A 21,638-nucleotide genomic window follows, 5' to 3' on the forward strand; every position below is an offset into this window, starting at 1 on the left:
TTAGCTTCTTTGCTCAATAAAAAAATTTACTATTCATCAATCATGCCCTGACTGCCACAATAAAATAAGATGCTAAGAAGAAAATATTGACACCTCCTAAAAGTCACAAGGACTCTTATTTCAAAATCAAATTCCAAATGGATATTAGGGAAAAAATATATTAACCTTCATTATGGAATTAATTGCAAAACTTTCTCCAAAGATTTTTTTGTAGGGTGTCTTTTATGTTCACATCCAAAACAAAACTAGAGTAAACTTAATCCTAGAGCATTTTAGTGTATCTTTTTGGGATATTCATCCATCAAAAAGGGCATAGACGTTGTCATCCAAGCACCAAACAAAATTTCACCTAAAAAGATGTCACTTTTGATTAAAAAAAAAGTTTCTCTGTTCAGGCTTGTCTTCAGGGGCAGAGCAACAAAATGGAAGAAAATTTTGATAAACTCAACATCTATTCTTAACACCCCAACTATACAAACACAAGAACAATACATTGCACCCATCACTAGCCCACTTTAGGTTTATACAAAAAGGAAAATGCTCATCTAAAGTCTCCAACAAACTCAATTCTGTAAACCACTGCCAAGTAAATCCCATAATAATGATCAATTCATTACCATATATTCTCCTCTCTATATGATAATCAAGTACACTTACTTTCAAAATTGTTTTCCTACACATAAAGCCTTCTTAATAAACATTAGCTCCAGCATATTAGAATTCTACAAATCCTATTTGAGGCATTAGAAAATAAGAACTAGAAGAATATCATAGAAGAAGAAAAACGTCCAAGAAAAAATTACAACTAGGAGATCGTTGAGCTACCAAAAGAGAAAATTTATAGGATGCAAATGAGTTTCATCAATAAATATTAAGTAGATGGAAGCCTGGAATAGTATAAAGCAACGATAGTAACAAAAAATATGTACCCGATCTTATGAAATAGACTAACAAAAAAATATTTATCCATGTTGTTAAAATGAATACAATTCAAATCACAATTTCTCTAGCTACTAACATTAGATGGTTCATGTAAATGTGATGCAAAAAGTAATTTCTTACATGATATGTTGAATAAGTTTCTAGGATCCTCCACCTTAATTCAACAACTTTTTCATAGAAAATAGGGTGTGCAGATTGAAAAAAGCACTATATTTTCTTAAATAATCCTCAAGAGCATGCTTTAGCAGATTTATAAAAATAATATATGAAATGGGTTATAAACAAAGATAAAGATATCATAAACTCTTCATAAAACATTCTAGTGGTGAAAAAATTGAAATTCTTATTGTGTATCTTGATGATATAACTGTTCCAGATGATGACAATGAATGAAAGAAATTACTTGGGTAAAACCCGCTATAAATTTTGAAATTAAAAAACACGGCAAACTCAAATATTTTTGGGCATAGAAGCTGCACAATCATAAAAAACAAAAGATTTTATCTCTCAATAGAAAGATGTTATGGATCTTTTGAGAGAGAAAAAAAATCAACTGCAAGTCATGTGAAACTCTAACTAAATTAAGTCAGAAAGTGGAAACAACCGCAGTGAGTTGACATTGGAAAAAAATTATATTTAGTTGGACAACTGATCTATCTATCTCACACCTGTCCTAATATCGCCTTTGCAAAAGGTTGCTTTCTATGAATGCACTAAAATGTACTTCGGAAGTTGCCATTGGTCTACTTGCTAATCATGTCAAATACAAAACAAATAAAAAATGAATGAGCGAACAAAGTAGAATACAAGTATGACAAGAACAAAAAAAGAATAAATTTCCCATTCCTCTCAAGACATGATTTAACTTGCCGAATGGCCTGAAGGGTGACAATAAACTGGTCTAACTTACAACAGATTTATTTGAAAATATTAAAAGAAAATTTAAACAAGTCATAAATCACCCCATAATGGTTATAAAGCAAATCTATACTTGTCAATGGCAAATGGTGCACCACAACGCAAAGTTACCTGTGGAGCAAATCCTGCTAAATAGCAAAAATGATAGCTTTAAATCCTACAAAAAAGTTAAATCCTTTAAGTTTTTGATGTTTTATAAATTTGATGTTTAATTAATTGTGATATTAATATGTAAACCTTAAAAAATTTTAATTATAATTTATAATTTAAATTTTATAAAATGTTAACAAAATAGCACGCGCCATTTATGCCATACGCTATTGTTCATACATGACGAAAATAGCACGCGCTATTTTGATGCGCCGTGCCGCGCCAAGCAAATAGCATCGTATATACGTCGTGCCACAACATGCTCCATGGCATGCACTATTTTGCATCATTGACATGCATGAGCAAATCTAAACTACAAATAAGATTTCAGTGTAAATAAGTTGCTAAATTAAACAATTAGATAAATGTCATTAAATAAAATATCAATACAACCAATTTACAACAAATTCATTCTCAGAATCAAGGAGACATGTGTGATCTTCTAACAATAAAAAGGGATGAAGACAAATAAAGGCATTGTTTGCATTGGAGGAGCTTCCCGGTAAGATAATCAAGGCATGGGTTGAATCTGAGGAGCTTCCCTCCCTACCTCAATATTCATAATAATTTAATCATTTATCAAATATGTCAAAAAAAAATCTAGTTGATCGCATGAGATATAGAATTCATCTTAAAAGACTAATTTTACTCATATATTTTACTAATCAAAATGTTTTAACATATTATAAATATTATCAAGTATCCATATTAATTTCAAGCTATTAGAAAGTCTATATTTATTGAAATAGCAGTTACCTTCTCAAGCTATTGAGCTGTCCTCTGAAAAAAACTTAGGTGCATCCAATTGATAGGTAAACAATCTTATAAGTTTTTGAAATCATTTATGCCACTTATCCGAATAGAATTAAATAGAATGAAAGATTTTAATCTATCATGTCAACATAATATGCAAAATTTAAGTGAGGAGAATAATGATTCTCCTCCTAGGAAGAGATTCTTTCTCCAAACTTGGTAATCAAAATGCCTTAGTTATAACATATGGTCTTCTTTCACTTACAACAAAAACTCTCTCTCCAACAACTTATGACATCAGGTTTTAGCATCTCCTCTTCTCACTTCATGAATTTTCTTTTATTTTTTTAAGTGTATTTTACCAATTGTGCATCCAAAATTGGAAAAGGGCAGTCCAATGAGGGGCAGGGAGTGATCATTGGCTGAGGCCCTGACAAAGTATGGTTCCTAGCATGCTTCTAGAATAAAAAAAAAAGCACAAATGAACAAAATCTCATATCAGAAGTGGAGGGAAAAACATTGGTTTAAAAAATAATAATAATGATGTTTAGCTTGATATGGGAGGAGCTAAACTAAAGTAAACAATACCTTGAATATTATGGCCTAAACTTATAATTGGTATGAAAGCATATACTCCCCTAATATGACATGTGGTTGGAAGTTAAACCAAGCAAAAGATAGTGGAAATGTAGCATCTAAAATTAAAAGAAGGCGGCCCGAAGAGGGCAAGGAGTAGCAATCGTCAGAGCTAAAGCTAGGAAAAGGATTAGCTCCTGACAGGATGCTATAATGGCAGGATTCTAGGAGAAAAATGGGTGTAAGAATGAACCAAATCCAACATTGAAATTGGATTAAAGGATTTTGAGCTATATAAGCAAAGAATTGATTCGTAATATTGAAGATGTCTTCTAATGTAACCAACCATTAAAAAAGCGGACGAGGCATCCGCATTGAGTCGCGCCTCAAGTCGAGGCAGAAGTCATGCGTATCGGGGCTTACGCCTCGAACCATCCAGTGAAGCCTACGATTTTTTCGCATGAGGCGTACGCATTAGATCGTAACGCCTCGAGGCAGTATGAGGCACCGCCTCAAATTTTTTCTTCGGTATATATATAAATACGACGCAGCCGATTCGTGTTCGTGTATTCGCGTATAGGATTAGGGCTTCCTGTGAGAATTGAAAGGCGAACTAGAGGCGAAGCCGTGAGGGAAGGAGACGAAGCCGTGAGTGTAGGAGACGAAGTTGGAAGGAGACGACGCAGGGAAAGAAACGAAGCTGAAGTTGTGAGTGCAGGAAACGTTCAGGCATCGATTAGGTCGGAAGAGCAGGTACGCGGTGTTGTGGCCTTGACTTTGACATGCAGTAACGAAACTTTGAATAACTCCTGATTCGGCTTTCTTTCATTCATCCACTCAGTACATGCTCGGTACCGAGCAGGTACATGCTCGGTACTGCTCAGTACATGCTCGGTACCAAGCCAGTACCGCTTGGTACCGAGCAAGTACATGCTCGGTACCGATCCAAAACTCAAGTTGAAGTGTCTGGCGAAGGTGCAAAGAAGGGATAAGTTTACAAGAAATGTAATTTCTGTGAGAAACGCATAACTGATGGTGTTAAGAGGTTGAAGGATCATCTAGTCTGTACTCATGTCAATGTGGGACCATGTGCAAAAGTACCTGATGAGGTGAAAAAGGAATGTACAGATTATTTAAAAAAGTTTGCCACCACAAAGGAGGTCACACAAAGAAATATGGAAGAGATGATAGGAAACTCTTCTTACTATGGATCACAGCATGAAGGTTCCAGTACTGGAAGCCATCTAGTTTCTTCTGACCGAGGCAGTCGGGGGCCCATGGATAGATTTATGCTAAATATTGATAACGAGGAAAACATAAATACTCGGGATATTCAGCCTCCTACGGCTACAAAAGAACTCAGGAACAGAGTTTGTTTGGATATCGCCAGATTTATATATGAAAATGGGATTCCATTTAATGTTGTTAGGAGTCCATCGTGGATCAATATGTTACGATCTGTTGGAAGCTATGGAAGAGGATTACAACTTCCAAGCATGTATGAGCTGAGGATTTGGATGCTGAATGAGGAGGTTAAGACAACTTCAAAAATGGTGGATGATGTTAAGAAGACTTGGATTGAGACAGGAGTGACAATAATGTCAGATGATTGGTCAGATATTCGAAATAGAAGTATTATTAATTTATTGGTCAACAATCCATATGGAACAGTTTTTCTCAAATCAGTAGATGCTTCAAGCTTTGTAAATGATGCACAATTATTGTTTGAAATGTTGGATAAAGTTGTGGAGGAAGTGGGAGATGCCTTAGAAGTACAGGTTGTTACTGATAATGCAAGTGCATACAAAGCTGTAGGAAGAATGTTAATGAAGAAGAGGCCTCACCTTTACTGGACTCCTTGTGCTGCACATTGTATTGACTTGATGCTTGAGAGGTTGGGACAATTGCCTCAACATAAATCAACCATATTTAAGGCCAAATTCGTTAATAAGTTTATATACAATCATTCTTGAGTACTCAGCTTGATGAGAAAATTCACTGACAATGAAATTATTAGACCTACTGTTACAAGATTTGCTACTGCATATTTAACATTGCAGAGATTCAGGGAGTTAAGACAACCTTTGAAAGCAATATTTGCTTCTGAAGAGTGGGATAAAAGTTCATGGGCCAAAAAACAAGAAGGAAAACAAGTTAAAAAGATTGTTATGAAAGACGATTCATTTTGGCACAGTACAAATTATGCTTTGAAGACAACATGACCATTAGTAAAGGAGCTTAGAATGGTTGATGGTGAGAGGGCCCCGGCTATGGAATTTATTTATGAAGCAATGAATAGGGCTAAAGAAGACATTGCAAAATAATTGGGTGGTCAAGAAAGTGCCTACAAAGAAATATGGGATATTATAGATGAAAAGTGGGATCGACAATTACACCAACACTTACATGCTACTGCGTACTATTTAAATCCCCAATTTCATTATGATAAGGATTTTCATATTGACAAAGAGGTGAAAACTAGTTTGTATGCATGTATGGACAGACTCATTTCTGAAGAAGACTACCTAAAAGTGAATGATCAACTTGAGGATTTTCATTTGAAGAATGGAATGTTTGGATTTAGAGCATGCTACAAGACTGGAATGTTTAAAGAATGGAATGTTTGGACAGACTCAATATGTTACGATCTCCTTGTATGTTTATAGTTTGAGTATTTATAATTTTAATGTTAATATTTATATTCAAGTCTTCTAATTCAACCAATATTCATAAAATACTATGTTTGTCTTCAAGTAGAATGTTGGTGGGCTCAGTTTAGAGATGATGGTTCTAAATTGAAAGTTTTTGCAGTTAGAGTTCTTAGACTAACGTGTTCGGCTTCTGTATGCGAGCGTGATTGGAGTATCTTCAAACAAATTCATACAAAGAGAAGAAATCGATTGGCGGCAGATCGAATGAACAAACTAGTTTATATTATGTTTAACAAAAAATTGAAAGATAGACATCTCAAATTGCAAAATCAAGAAAATATTGAGAATGAAATTGACCCTTTGCTTGTTGATGAGCTACAATATGATGATGAATGGGTTACTCCTAAGAATGCTGATGTATCTGAAGTTGAAACCGAAGGAGAAAGTCATGTCAATAAAGAAGACAATGAAGCAACTACCCAAGTATATAAAAGAAAGAAACAAAGTGAGATTGGAGCTTCAAAAAAATTTAAAGGTATTCTTAAATATAATGAATTATTTTGTATGTTACTATTGTTTCATTTTAGAGCTAATGAAATATTAACTGATATAGGAGATAAAGAAAAAAATATTATAGATGAAGATTTGGATGATGACTTTGACATTACTTAAGAAGATTCTTCTGAAGACAATCAAAGTGATGATGAGCCTGCTTTGGGTCTTGATCCGAAGGGGATGTTTTATTTTTAAGTGAGTTTATTTTAAATCTTGTATTCCAGTAATATTATCTTAAAACAAATCTTCATATTCATATTTGACATAATATTTTGTTATTTTTTATCATTATTTAAAATTTTAAATTAATTTATTTTAATGGTTTTGAGGCTTACGCCTCGATCCGCCTCGAGGCTTACGCCTCGCCTCACTTAGAAAAAACGCCTCGATTCCCGATTTCGCCTTTTAAAACCTTGGATGTAACCAGAGAATTTCTATTGGGAACTCCATAGTTATGTGTGTTTGTGATGAAGCACCCCCAAAATCGGTGACCTCCTAGAAAGCTGGATGAAAAAGGATAAAATCTTGTTCACTACCTAGTGCGGATAGAATACAAAAAATAAAATAACAAGTGAAAAATTTTGAAAGGTAGTAAACACAGAATCAAAAATAATATTTTTATAGGGATAGAATGAATCTTTAAAAAATCAAAATTAGTTACTCAGATGGCAATAAGCAGAAAGACTACAAAACTAGCCACATTGCATAAAAAAGCATGACATGATAACTTCAATGAACAAGTGCAACTAAAAAAGAGTAAATGGGAGATAAAAAGGGAGCCGACATAGAGGCCATGGTGGAACTTTGACACTATCATTGTTGAAAAAGATGAATTCGATATAAAGAAAGTTGCGAGCGAAAAGAGGGGTTTTGAAGAAAAATTACTGAATGAATGAATGACTTAAAGGAGGAGTGTGATAGACCGGCTGAGCCGGTCCAGCCTCACCCCTTGCGGGTCTACAGGAGGAGGAGGGGGGAGGCAGCCGGCCCGGGTGAACCAGGGGAGGGTTCGGCCGAACCCAGGGAGCAAGGGGGGAGAGCCACGGTGGGCCCCTTGGGCCCACCTATTTGAAATTTCTGATCCAAGGGGGGCGGCCAGCTTTTGGGGGGAAATTGGAGGGTGGATGATGGGGGGTAATTTGGGGAAGAGGGGGAAGTGGTGAGGTGGTATGAAAAGAGCCATTAGGGCTTATTTTGGGGGGCATGTGAAGAAAGTTCTTTCTCTTTTCCTTCTTGTTTTCTCTAGGGTTTCTTTTGGGAGATTTGGTCCTTCTCGAAGTGGACTAGCTTTGTCTTTTGTTTTGTCTTGAAGATTAATGCAAAGCTCTTTTGTTCTTCCTCTCATCCTTCTTGTTTTGTGTTGACTTTGATTTGGTGGAGAAATTCCCACCTTGAAGGGAGATTAGGGCAAACCCTAATCTTGTGCAACCAAGGCATATCAGAGTGGTAAAAAAAGAAAGAATCTCATAGATGAAAGAAAGAAAAGGAACTGATCCCAATAGAGTATAAGAAAGAAAAGTAGCATCCTTATTCCATCATCATCCATCTTCAACTACAACCTTAGACAAACTAATTATAAAAATAACCATAAATTCGGACATTCTAACCCAGCTTGCATTAAGATTATGACAAACATATACAGAAGTCAAATGATCATCATATTATGAGAAAATAGCAAAAACAAAAATAAGAACAATGACATCACCATCATCATCCCAAACTAGTAAACCAAGTGTATTAATCACCATTTTCTACTTGTTTTTATTGAGTAGCATAATCTTCACAACTCAATTTAAACAATTTCTATCGAAGCTACATTAGATCATCCACTTCTCTTTCCTAATCCTTCAACATTTATTTTCTCATCTAATGTGTGTATATTTTAATCTTTATTGTACATGTTCAAACTACCCAAATCTATTTTCAATTATCAAACTTCAATAATTGTTCAAATTCATCTTAAAAACAGTTTATATGCCCAACATTTGTATTGACATTTCACTGCCTATTTCTTTTTTTTTCTTTTTTTTTTATTATTATTTTTTTTTATTTCACTGCCTATTTCTTGTATGCATACAATATCATCAACCTAAGACATGTTTATATATTTTCTTTTTTAAGTCCTCAGAATATTTTCTTATCACATAAGAGTCCTAAGACTTTTCTCCATCTTAATTATCCATTTAAACTCTAAAAACTATATCATTATTTATATCTACATTCTTTAACATAATAAATACAAGAAAATATTGATAGGACTTGATGATCAAAACAACAAACAACAATATTAAAAAAACAACAACTTACTCCAAATAGATCCAGAAATAATATAAAGAGAGTTGTTTTTACTAATTTCTAAATAAAGCAAGATAAAATACAAGTTGATTCCCTGTCAAGTGAATTGACTCTTCCACAATTCCTAGCAACTACTAGGAACCCAAGCACCTCACAAAAGCTGCTGCAGAAATTCAAAAAAATAACATAAAAATCCTAACCCTTCTGTCCCTTCATAATCTCCCCCCTTAAAAAGCTCAAATCCCCTAATAAATGCCCTTACATCTTTCCCAAAGAGTTCCCCCTTTCTTAAAGAGTTTCCTCCCAAAGCCTCTTCTCCTATAGGTGATAAAGGAGCTCTCGGGCCCCACCTGGGCAGCTAGACTATTGTTACCAGCTGCATCAATACTCCCCCTCCCAAAAAAGTCACAGTCCTCAAAGTGGAAAAAGAGAAATTGCATTTAAATAGTACTGTGGGGCTCCCATGTCACCTCATATTTTGGTAAATCCATCTACTTGATCAGCACCTCCATGATCCCTTTGTCTCCTTGGCGCACCCCTTTGACCTCGAATAGTTCTAATATCAACTTCATATAGAGCTGTCAACATTTGACCCGAACCCGAAATTGGGTTCGGGTCAACCCGAACCTGAACCAGGTCGGGTTCGGGTTAGAGATTCCGACCCGTTTGTAAAACCGAGTCGGGTTCGGGTTGACCCGGAAACCCGAAATCAATCCGATTTGACCCATTTTTAATTAATTTAAGAGAGTTTTAAAGGATTTTTATGAAATAAGTAAATGATATTTCAAAAAATTATAAACAATGTTGTCCAAATTAAATTAATTTTGATTTATTTTAAACTAATTGAAGTAAATATTACCTTAATTTGATTTAAATTTAAATAAATTGAATTAAATAAAAAAATTTTAATGAAATACACTCGAAGCGGGTCGGGGTCGGGTTGACCCGGACCCGAAGCGGGTCGGGTTCGGGTTGACCCAGACCCGAAGCGGTTCGGGTTGACCCAGACCCGAAGCGGGTCGGGTTCGGAAAACCGACCCGTTTGCAAAAACGGGTCGGGTTCGGGTCGGGTTAAACAGTGTCGGGTCAATTTCGGGTTGGACCCGAACCCGACCTGTGACCCAATTTTGACAGCCCTAACTTCATATCCTTTAACCGTGTGGCCGGTAGCGCGGGGGAGGGTGTGTGGTTTCCAATGGCTCGTCTTAGTTGCGATACATGAAATACGGAATAGATGACTGAGGTCGGTGGCAATCGTAGGCGATATGTTACTGAGCCAATGCGCTCCAATACCTCGTAGGGCCCAGAGTAATGGAGGGAGAGCTTCTCATTCCCTCGTCGAGACAAAGTCCTCTATCTATAATGTTGGATCTTCAAATAAACCATGTCCTCAACCTTAAACTGCACATCTCTACTGTGTCCATCCGCCCGCTTCTTCATGATTAGTTTTGCTCTCTATAGATGTTCCTTTAATTCTGAAAAAATTCGATCTCTTTCTCCCATGTACTGCTCCACTGATGACACTGGTGTGTCGTCATGCCCATAATGCATCAGATGATGTAGATCCTTCGCATAATTTTAAATGGCATTGTCTAGGCTGATGTATGATATGAAGTGTTATGCCAATATTCCACCCATAATAACCATTTGGCCCACATCTTTGGTGTATCTGATACAAAGCAACGAAGATAAGTCTCCAAACTATAATTCACCACCTCTGTCTGACCATCTGTCTGGGGGTGGTAAGTTGTACTCCTCTTTAGAATAGTCCTCTGAATCTTTGAATAACTCCCTCCAAAAGTGGCTCAGAAAGACCTTATCCTAATCAGACACAATGGAGTCAGGTATGCCATGAAAACGAACCACCTCTCTAATGAATGTGGCTGCCACATACACTACGATAAGGGTGGCGTAAGAGAACGAAATGGGCATATTTACTCAATCTGTCCACCACCACTAGAATCACAGTAAACCCGTCTGATCTAGGTAGTCCCTTAATGAAGTTCATAGTCCTATCTTCCCACACCTTCTCAGGTAAGCTAAAGGCTACAAAAGACCACTTGGAGTCATAGCTAGGTATTTGTCCTACAGCAAGTCTCCTCTAATCTTACTCAGCTCCTCATCTTGCTCGCTCTCATGCTTCTAAGCCTCCCAATCCACCACCATGGGAATAGATAGAGCAATAACCTGAGGGTTTTCACTACGCCTGAAGAGAACATTTATTACTTTATTTTCTAGCTCGGGCTTGTACTGGATCTCAAAGTCATAGACCAACAACTTGGAAAGCCATCGCTGATGCTCCTCTATCACCATCCACTGCTCTAACAAAACTTCAAACTTCTCTGGTCGATCCTGACTATAAAGTGTCGTCCCAACAGATAAGGTCGTCACTTCTATATTGCCAACACTATTGTCATCAGCTTCCTTTCATACGCTAATTTTAGCCCGGCCCTAGCGGTCAAAACCTGGCTGAAATAAGCTATGGGTCTTTGATTATGCATAAGAATTGCTCCTAACACATAACCTGATGAATCAGTCTCCACTACAAACGGTTGACTGAAATCTTGTAGTGCTAACACAGAGACCTGTCATGGCTTTCTTCAACTGCCCAAATGACTGGGTGGCTGTCACCCCCCATTTGAAACTATCATTCATCAATTGCTCTGTCAATGGCCATGCTATAGAACTATATCCCCTCACAAACTTCATGTAGTACCCTGTGAATCCCAAGAGCCCTCTCAATTCCTTAAGGATTTTGGGTAAGGGCCACTCCAATATAGCCTCTATCTTGGAAAGATCTACAGCTAATCCTGATTTGGACATCACATGTCCCAAATACTCCACCCTTTGTTGTGCAAAGGAACACTTATTCAAACTGGCATACCGTTGATGCTCCTTCAATGTCACTAACACTACCCTCAAATGTTTCACATGCTCTGCCTCAGACCGACTATACACTAAAATATCATCGAAAAAAAACCAATACAAACTTGCGAAGGTAGGATTGAAATGCCTTGTTCATAATCGTTTGGAAGGTAAGCCCAAAAGGCATCACTAAGAACTCGTAATGGCTTCCATGAGTCCTAAAAGCAGACTTTAGGATGTCAAAGGGCAGCATTCTAATTTGATGATATCCCGATTTCAGATCAATCTTGGAGAACATCATCGCTCCATATAACTCATCCAACAACTCATCAATGACTAGTATAGGAAACTTATCCAACACTGTTTCCTTATTCAAAACCCAATACTCTACACAAAATCTCCAACTATCATCCTTCTTCTTCACCAACAACACATGACTGAAGAAGGGACTAACACTAGAAAGAATGATTTGGACCTCCAACATCTCCTTGATCATTCTCTCAATTTCATCTTTCTGAACCTATGGGTACCGATAGGGTCGAACACTAATAGGGGATACCCCCTCCTTCAGAGCGATGGCATGATCTTGCTCCCTTGGGGGAGGTAGGCCTCCAACATCTCCAGGTTATCGGTTCAAGTGGTATATTTTCCCTATCGCCCAAGATTTCTACCTCTCGATCATCCCTCATTGTACCGATATTGGAGTTTCCACCACTTCCTTGGCCACCTGTTGGTGCCCTCGCCTCTGATGTTGCCGATTGGGTGTAAAGCTCTAATATTTTTTCCATCATGCCCTCTAGGTTAGAAAACCTTCCTTCCATGGATGAAATTCTTTCCTCAACTTCATATTTAAATTGACCAACTTCTCCTTCTAATTTATCTTTCAAAGCATCCACTTTTTCAGTGCCATAGGTCCTGAATCTTGTTCTGATACCAATTGGATAGGACTTGATGATCCAAACAACACAACAAAATAAAAAATAGCAACTTATTACAATTAGATCAAGAAATAACACAAATAGAGTTATTTTTACTAATTTCCAAGCAAAGTAAGATAAGATACAAGTTGATTCATTGTCCGAGAGGTGAATCGTCTCTCCCACAATTCCTAGTAGTTATTAGGAACCCAAACACCTCACAAAAACTGGTACATAAATTCAAAGCATGACATAAAAATCTTAACCCTCCATAATCTCCCCCTTAAACAACTTAAATCCCTTAATAAATGTCTCTTACATCTTTCTTAAGGAGTTCCCCCCTCCCTTTCCCAAAGCCTCTTCTCCTACAGGTGATAAAGGAGGTCTTGGGCCCCACCTTGGCAACTGAACTATTGCTGCCAACTGCATCAAATATATCACATCTATGTATAATTTTGGGCTCTAATAATTAGGGGTATCAAGTTCGGGTCGAACCCGAGTTGACCCGGGTCTAAAAGGATCAACCCGAACTCGACCCATTTTTTTCAAACGGGTCAGATATTTCAACCCGGACCTGACATGTGCAAGTTACTGAGTTGACCCGACACGACCCACAAACCTGTTAGATTCAAAAATGGGCAAGTGGCGAGTGTGTGGCGGCCACGAGTCTTGACGATGGACGCGACCAAACTAGCGGCAAGCAAGGCAGACGCGAGTCTTGACAACTTTGCAGAGTGCGGGCGATGGTTTGAACGCGGACGATTGAGTGGCAGACGATCATTTGAGCGCAAACAGCAGACGAGACCAGACCTAGACGTGGCCAAACAGCCCAAACTTAGACGAATAGACCTAAATGCAGCGCAGCCGCAGACACTCACCCTGTCATGCACTAGACCTCCATGCGGCCAGACCTAAACCTAGACGCGACGAACGCTAAAAGGGTGCCTCACACACTACGCCTAAACATGGCAATTGTTTTCCCGGGTCAAATCAGGTTAATTTTGGGTTTTTGGGTCAACGCGAACCCGACCCAGTTTTGTAAACGGGTTGAAAACTCGAACCCGAACCTGACCTGTATGGCAAATGGGTTGACCCGAACCTGAAATTTTTTTGGGTCGGGTTCGGGTCGTGTCAGATTTTGACACCCCTACTAATAATATTGAATGATAGTAAAATCACATCAACTAAAATTGCACACCATATGCTTATTCAATCATTCTACTAAACATATGGCCTAAAATTTCTATGTTTTCTCCCATCATTGTTAAAACTAAAAACAAAGAATGAGCATTAGAAGAACTGTAATGCACTGTAATGCAGAACAATCATCATGCGCTCTTAAGTGCAATAAAAGTAAAGGAAAAGATTGAAGCATTGCAAATGCAACATTACACATGTTGCATGCCATAAGCATGAATGGCGAACATGTTGACTTAAGGTTATTGAGTTTTATCTAGGTCAATTTAATATTTCAAACAAGCTTCACTTTCTAACAAGAATTTGCTTCTCTGATCTTCCAAAATCAAACCATTAATCATGCATCTTTATCCCACCCTTATAGGTTCATTCCTTCACAAACACCCATTGTTTACATTTTAGTGCAATGGTTTTGAATGGTTACGTCATTTCATCGGGCTTCTTCCATGAGGTTCTACTCATTGTCTCACTCTGCGGTGCCTTGCTTATCCAATTTTCCCTACTTCTCCAAATGATGATCCAGTACATGTGCTTCTTCCTCCACCATCACTAGTATCCTCCACCTATGCACCTTATTAAATGTATCTCGTGCTAAATATTTATGTGCTCTCGTGACTTTCATCTACTTTAAGCCTTTGACCTCTATCACTTACAAGTTGAAGTTTATATTGCTTATAATTTTGATGTTAATATTTAATATCCTTCATAAGAATCCCCATAACAAATATAAAAAATATAAACATAATATTGATCCTTAATGTAATCATACTATAATTAAAAAAGCATAGATACCTCCAACACTACTAATACTAATCAGTATCCACTATATATATCTCTAATAAACTCAACATACCTTTGATATACACTTTTCTTAATACACACAAAATCAATTCCCGAGGAACTTCATAATATGCCTCAAGATCAATAAACCATATGAAAATTCTTAATATACTAGTTATGCCTTTAAATTACCTGCTGAAACACAAAAAAAAAAAATCATTCCATATCTCTCTATTATGAAATCAATTTGATTCTCCAAACTAACATAATTTTTCCAACTCAATATTCATTACTCTCTTCACCAACTTCATTGAATGGATCATAAACTCAATTCATCTATAATAGGTAAAGCCTTGAACATATTCTTTATTCATAAATATTAATACCAAAATACTTCTGCAATCCTCTAACATTATCTTAGTTTTCAAACTTGCATTTAAAAGATTTTCTATCCATATAGCTACAATATCCCCATCCCCCATAATTCTCCAAGATATCTCCATTTGAACTTAAAACTTTACATTTATATATCTTCTTAAATTTTAACTTAATTGATTTTTTTGGTTTAATCTATAATATACTTAATTATTTTATTCATCAAGCTCCTCCAAACTAATTTTTACGTTAAAACCATCATATAATAATTTCTCAAAGTCTCATTGCCATCTTTCCTCAATTTCATCATCTATAAGTACGATCCAATAATCATCCCTTCTAATTTATCTAATTTGATCAAAGCCTACAAAACTTTTATCTCGTGCCTTAATTATTTTAAATATCTCAAATTTTACAAAAGCATCAAAAGCTATAGTTCTCATTTTGCTCCATATACTCTGTAATATTTGTAGCTTTCTTATTATCACTATCAACCTCATTAGTTTTAATTTTTGTCACTGTTTAGAAAGCAGAAATGTCACTGTTTAGAAAGCACATTTCTGCTCTACATTCATGAAACATCCATGACAACCTTCTAACAAAACTAACCATTAACAATGACATAAACATGACATGAAAATCAATTGTCACTTAGACTATGTATATGATAAAAGACAAAGTGGCAAGTGAACAAGAAAAATTAATAATCGCAATGACTCATAGCTGAGGATTGAATATGACTTCGCACTGCATCAATGCAATGAATTGTGAAGAGAAATATCCTAGAGAGTTGAAACGACATTGGCATATGAAAGGAGGTCTTGACAATACTCACATATGGCGAGTGATGAATAGGAAATTCATCTAGCTTGGAAGACATCATCATCAATCTTCATAAATAATATCATCAACTTTGGAAATATATCTTTGTGAGCCTAGAGATCATCCATAGTGATAGCCACATATCTCTACTTTTGTAAAACTCTAAAAGAAGTGAGTTTTTTTTCCTCCTTGTTTCATTGGAGCACAAAGTTGGGTTCGGTTGTGCTAATCGCAATTGAGTTGGCTTAGGTTTGAATAGGTCAAAATAGGATTTGGTAGAATAGTTAATATTGGATAGGATTTAAAATTTTAAAGTGAACAGGGAAACAAGAAATGACTACTTGAAAGGGGCGGATAGAATAAGGTGATTCCTGAAAGAAGCAGATATAAAATGATGGTTACTTAAAAAAGAGACGAGCAAAAGCAAGGAAAGAGAAGTTGCAACTAACTTCTAAGTTTTATTCAATTTTGAATGCTTAAATTTTTCTAAGTTGAATTTTCAGGAAAATTTTGCTCTTTTATTTTGTAGTTTATTAACCAATTTAACGGAATGGAGGGGTTAAGTAATGGCCGTGAATTCAAATGGAGACTAAGGTAGAGAATTTTGCGGAGGAGATTAGGATTTCAATTATTTAATTTCAATCGAGCTTGGAAAGGATCAGCTAGAGTGGGAAGGCTTTCATGTAGTTTCAGGTAAGCTGGATGGCGGTCAAATACCAAAAATGCTAGACAGATTGCAAGCTATATGGGGAAAATGCAGAGAGAATAGTGCAGAGGTATGCAAAACGCTGAACCAGGAGCAAAATCTGCAGTGACAGAAAATGTGACAAAACAGAAACATAATATGAACTACATAATGCAACAAATGTAAAAACAGCCTAGATTGACAGAACATAGATGTGGGAAACAGTAAAAAGGTACATTATAGAAATATACATGCATCATCGAAGAGAAAAAAAAGCATGTTCCAGGTGTAATAATCAAGCTCTTAAATGAAATGACACAGAAAGCAGTAGCAGCTATAAAAGTTGTAAGTGAACTTTAATGCTATGATTGTTGAAATGGGAAGAATATAATGTAGATGTCAAACCATAAAGAAAATGAAAAGAATATATTAATGAATCTCCCAAAAGAAGGGTGGCAGGGGTAACAGAGAAAACCTCTCAATCTCATGGCTAACCAACAAGGAGTAAGAAGGAAATCATCTTCATAGAGGATTACATCAACCATCTTCAAGCAAACTCTTTAGGTCAAGCTAAGACAACCACATTGACTAAACTTTAAAAATATATTAAAAAAACAAACTTGAAACAAAAGTTAGACATCCAATTATTGTATAACATCGGACTAGAAATACTGCAAGCTACATTTCTCTCCAACAAAATCTGAGGGGTAGCAAGTAAAATAAGACACCTGTAAAAGCATAATACCTATATTTTCAGTTATTTGCCTAACAAAATATAAGGAGAACAGTAGAGGCCGTAAAAAGCTGCCCAGAATTTTTACAAGAAATCTTGCAGCGCCATAGATAAAAATAAGTGGTGATCTCCTCAGCAAGGAAAAGCACTTTGTACAACTGATTGCTCTTCTACTAGAATGCTTTAAGAAGATGCATCAAAGGAGCTAAGAATATATATCAAAGCAGATGATGATCAAATAAGGTAAAAACATGAACTTCATTAAAGGCCTATTTGGTTATCATAGGTGGAGATGAAAATGAGAAAAGAGCTATTGGGATAGCAGGAGAGGAAATGACTGCAGAAAGCAAGTGGTAATTCGCATTTTCATTTGCACAGAATAACTTATTTGGAAAAGCCATTAAGAAGTGGACAAGTCACAAGAGAGCTCTACACACATCTTCATTATGCAATATATATCATCAACACAATCAGGTTCATTAGCCGTATTTCACATTATTTGATGACAATTTTATGAAAACTTCATTTATTTTTTTGATATAATATAATATAATAAATATAACATAATATATATAAGAAAATTTAAGAAGTTTTCCTATTATATCAAAGAAGCAATACATGTTACAATGTATTAAACATGATGCAAAGAAAATGCATATTATGCTATTCATGTTTTTAAAATAATAATACTATATAACATAACTTTCACTATATAGATAAATTCATGAATCCATCCAAAAAAACACAAATGCAAGCATACAAACACCATGTTTATACATCCATGGATGTGTTTTGGTAATCATTAAGGCATCTATAATTAGACCAGTGGAATGACTCTTGATTCTTTTTATTGTCCATCCTGGCCAATGTAAGGTTTTGTATTCTTGTACTTGGCTTACAATGGGTGGCCACAATCTCACTAAGCTTATCTACTTCTAGAGAGATGGTAAATAAGCAATTTCTTTGTACACTCCAAGGGGAATATATTAGTCATAAAAATTTATTGAGTGATGCTTCACTCCCCAAATAAATCCACACAAAAAAAACCCTTTTTTTTGTTTTGTGCTAAAAAATTATGTGGTCCAATCAAAAAGAGTGGGGCGACATTTCCACATAAGGGTGGGCCATATATCCATTATCCACATAAGCTTAGGGCACAAGAAACAAATAAATAATATTTTATGTGGATTTCTTAGCGAGAATTGAGTAAAGTATTACTTTAAAAAACATATTCAAATTTAATAAAGAATCGGCATGTTATATGAATTTGGTACCAATAATAAAATGATTTAAGAAAAAAATATTCTTATTTTGGCTTTCTAAGGCAATATGTTGCAATCAAGTTCTCATTCAAGGGCGCCTCCACCTACATTGGTACCAATCAACTCAATTTTACATCATTTTTTTCCACATAAGGAAGCATTTGATGCTATAATGGCAATAAAGAACTAATAATTCCATCATACAACTTTTATAAACAGACAGCAAAAAGCACAATTTTCAATATGGTTTGAAAAAAGCAAACAAAAAAAACTTTTCAACCTACAAAAGCTAAGGGATTAAACCACAAGGGCTTGTGATTTAAAAATGTATCTCTAAAATTTTAGTCATTTCATCTTTTAAATATTAGCAAATGATAAGATCTTAATATTCACTATCTCCTTCAACTCATCATTGTCTATTCATGTATTCACCTTAAATAGCACACAGTAATCTTCAATCCATCAAATCATTTCAATTTTCTCAATCAGTTGAGAGTATATATTGCTTATTAATATTTTATAAAAACAACTTAATTATTAGTTCTAATTAATAATTGAATCTTCATAAAGGCTTAAGATTTAAAGGAAAACATAAGATTACATATGCTCAAGACTTACACTTACAAAGCTTGCCTTCAAAACCAAAATTTAAGAAATGTGTTTCTATTATTATCTATTTTTTTCATATCTCAAAGAAATTAAAGCATGATTGATATGTTAAGATGAAAGCATGGTTAGTTATTAAAAAAAAAGAATAATATTTTATGTAATGTGGAGTAACAAACCATAAAATCTTAGTTTTCTGGCCAACACTTTGAATAAAAGATAATCTAGCAATTCATAGTTTATATAGTCTTCGTTATTACTATAATTTATCCTTTTTCATTTATATTCAAAAACATTTTTAGTAATTAAGTATAAAGAGTTCTATTATTTTAACTATTTTATATAACATTTAAAATTATATAATTATTATATAACTGAATTATGTTTTTGAAATCAATAATTTTAATATTTATATCTATGATAATACATTACATTTGATCGTTATTAATATTATTAAAAACTTGATCATTGCGCAAAACAATTATATTATTTATTCAGGGTAGGATTAACTTATTATCTAGACATGCAATTAAAATAAATTAATTTTTGTGATGGATAGCTTCTTATTTTATATTTACTAAAATTTACAATTAGTATTAAAAAAAAATTAAATTATAATAATGTTAATACTGTTGAGTAATAATAGCATATACAGGCAATAAATACTACATAGATTGATTTACAAAAAGAGTAATTTGATAAATCAAGCGAAAACACATCTATGAGTGCTTCCTGAAATTGATTTGTCATTGAAAATAGGAAATAGGTAGATTCAAGCCAAACTTAGTCTATCTAGTAGTTTTGTGTTTTCACCAAAAAAAAGTAAAGAAAAGAGAGAAAGAGCACAAAAATGATTCAAAACATGGCCAGAAGCTACAATCTCAATAGAATACAACAAATCCAAGAGATGGAAGAGAAACATTAGGTTAAGCAAAAGTTACACACTTACACACACTAAAAACTGCAACAAATAAAGTAAAATTTTCTTAAATGTTTTTAGTAAACTGACGAACTCGAATATAGTGAACTCGAATATAGTGAACACGCAGTACAAATCAATAGACCTCATAAGAAGTAGTACCTCAAGTGAGATGCAAATGCAGAAGGCAAAATAACAAAGACTTGATTCTTCTCCAAAAAAGATTCTTCCGCCAGAAAGAGCCCAACATGCATATAACATAAGGCACTCTCTCAGCTATCTGGAGAAAATGAGCCAAGAGTAAAAACAGAAAGCATAAGGCATCAAGGCCAAGAAAATAAAGACATTACAAAACAGTAAAGCTCATTTTACCTGAGCAATTTCATCCAACCTCAGCAAACAATGCCAGAAACATAGTACAAATGTGTTGAAGCAACATGCCCAATAATTCGGAACCTCCAAAACCTGAGCAGTGCCATCTTGAACTGCAGTAATTGAACCAAAAAATCAAGATCTTCTTAACATCTCATTCATTCCATGAAGAAAGATAATTCAAGTAAAGAAAACTAAAAAAAACTCCAAGCCATCATAAATATACCCAATGGTAGACGTCATGGAATGTTTGAAAAAAATAACAGTAAGCAATTTGACAAAACAAATGAAAAATATCATAAAAACTAGCAAACACTGCACAGGCCAAACCAAAGGATCAGGAGTTAGCAAAGAAAACAAGCAGAAAATTTCAACCCAACCCAAACGGCCGCTGGGAGATCTAAGACCCCATGGTAGGGCATTTCAGTTCACAAAAGCCCAACCTGACGAAGAAAACAAAAACAGCAGGATCCTTCGAAACGAAAAATATCGAAGCTGAAAAAAAAAACCCGACTTCCAAATCTCCTTAGGCATATTTAAAACGCAACAGTTTACCGAAAGTTACAATTGAAGCCCTAACCCAGTTACCCTCCACATCCCTAAACACGCCATCACAACGCTGTAACATAAAAGGCAACGACATACATGCAAACTACGGTGGAATGAGGCGCTGAATGACCGGAAACTTCAACCAAGCATCCAAACTCCCACAACAATCGACGAACCAAAATGGTGGAACCAGAAGAGCTCCCAGAGCAAAACCCTAATTCGACGGAGTATGAATGCTCTGGTAACTCTCCACTCCCGGTGCAAAACTACCGGCCCGATACCCTTTTCTTTCCTTTCCCCTCGGTTTCGCTGGTGTTTACAGGGGTGGAGAGGTGCAGAGGGTACCTGATGCGTTTGGAAGGAAGAGAGAGAGAGAAAGAGAAAGAGAAAGAGAAAGAGGAGAGAGACAAGAAGACGAAAACGTGAAGAGGCAACGAAAAATCCCACGGCGCGCCAGTCCGTAGACCTGTCAATTTCGGGTTACGGGTCGGGTTCGGGTCAACCCGGAATTGACCCGGAAATATTCGGGTTCGGGTCAACCCGACCCGTTTTTATAAACGGGTCGATTTTCCGGACCCGAACCCGACCCGCTTCGGGTTCGGGTCAACCCGGAATTGACCCGGAAATATTCGGGTTCGGGTCACCCCGACCCGTTTTTATAAACGGGTCGATTTTCCGGACCCGAACCCGACCCGCTTCGGGTTCGGGTCAACCCG

At 35.8% G+C, this 21,638-nt stretch overlaps 1 protein-coding gene across 3 annotated transcripts in view; it reads right to left on the minus strand.

Moving 5' to 3' along the window:
- The window catches only part of LOC110113404, a 33,142-nt gene extending 11,770 nt beyond the window's left edge, over positions 1–21,372 (minus strand). For all 3 annotated transcript variants that reach the window (XR_002305131.2, XM_020845976.2, XM_020845977.2), the window contains exons 1-3: positions 21,019–21,372; positions 20,374–20,486; positions 20,164–20,281 (exon numbers count right to left, since the gene is read on the minus strand). Coding sequence is in view for 1 of the 3 variants with exons in the window: in XM_020845976.2 (XP_020701635.1) it covers positions 20,164–20,255 (92 nt within the window). In the remaining 2 variants the exon portion in view is untranslated. The remainder of the gene's footprint in view (positions 1–20,163; positions 20,282–20,373; positions 20,487–21,018) is intronic.
- Positions 21,373–21,638: the final 266 nt, after the last annotated feature.

The sequence above is a fragment of the Dendrobium catenatum genome, unplaced genomic scaffold, assembly GCF_001605985.2.
Source record: "Dendrobium catenatum unplaced genomic scaffold, ASM160598v2 fragScaff_scaffold_156, whole genome shotgun sequence".
NCBI lineage: Eukaryota > Viridiplantae > Streptophyta > Magnoliopsida > Asparagales > Orchidaceae > Dendrobium > Dendrobium catenatum.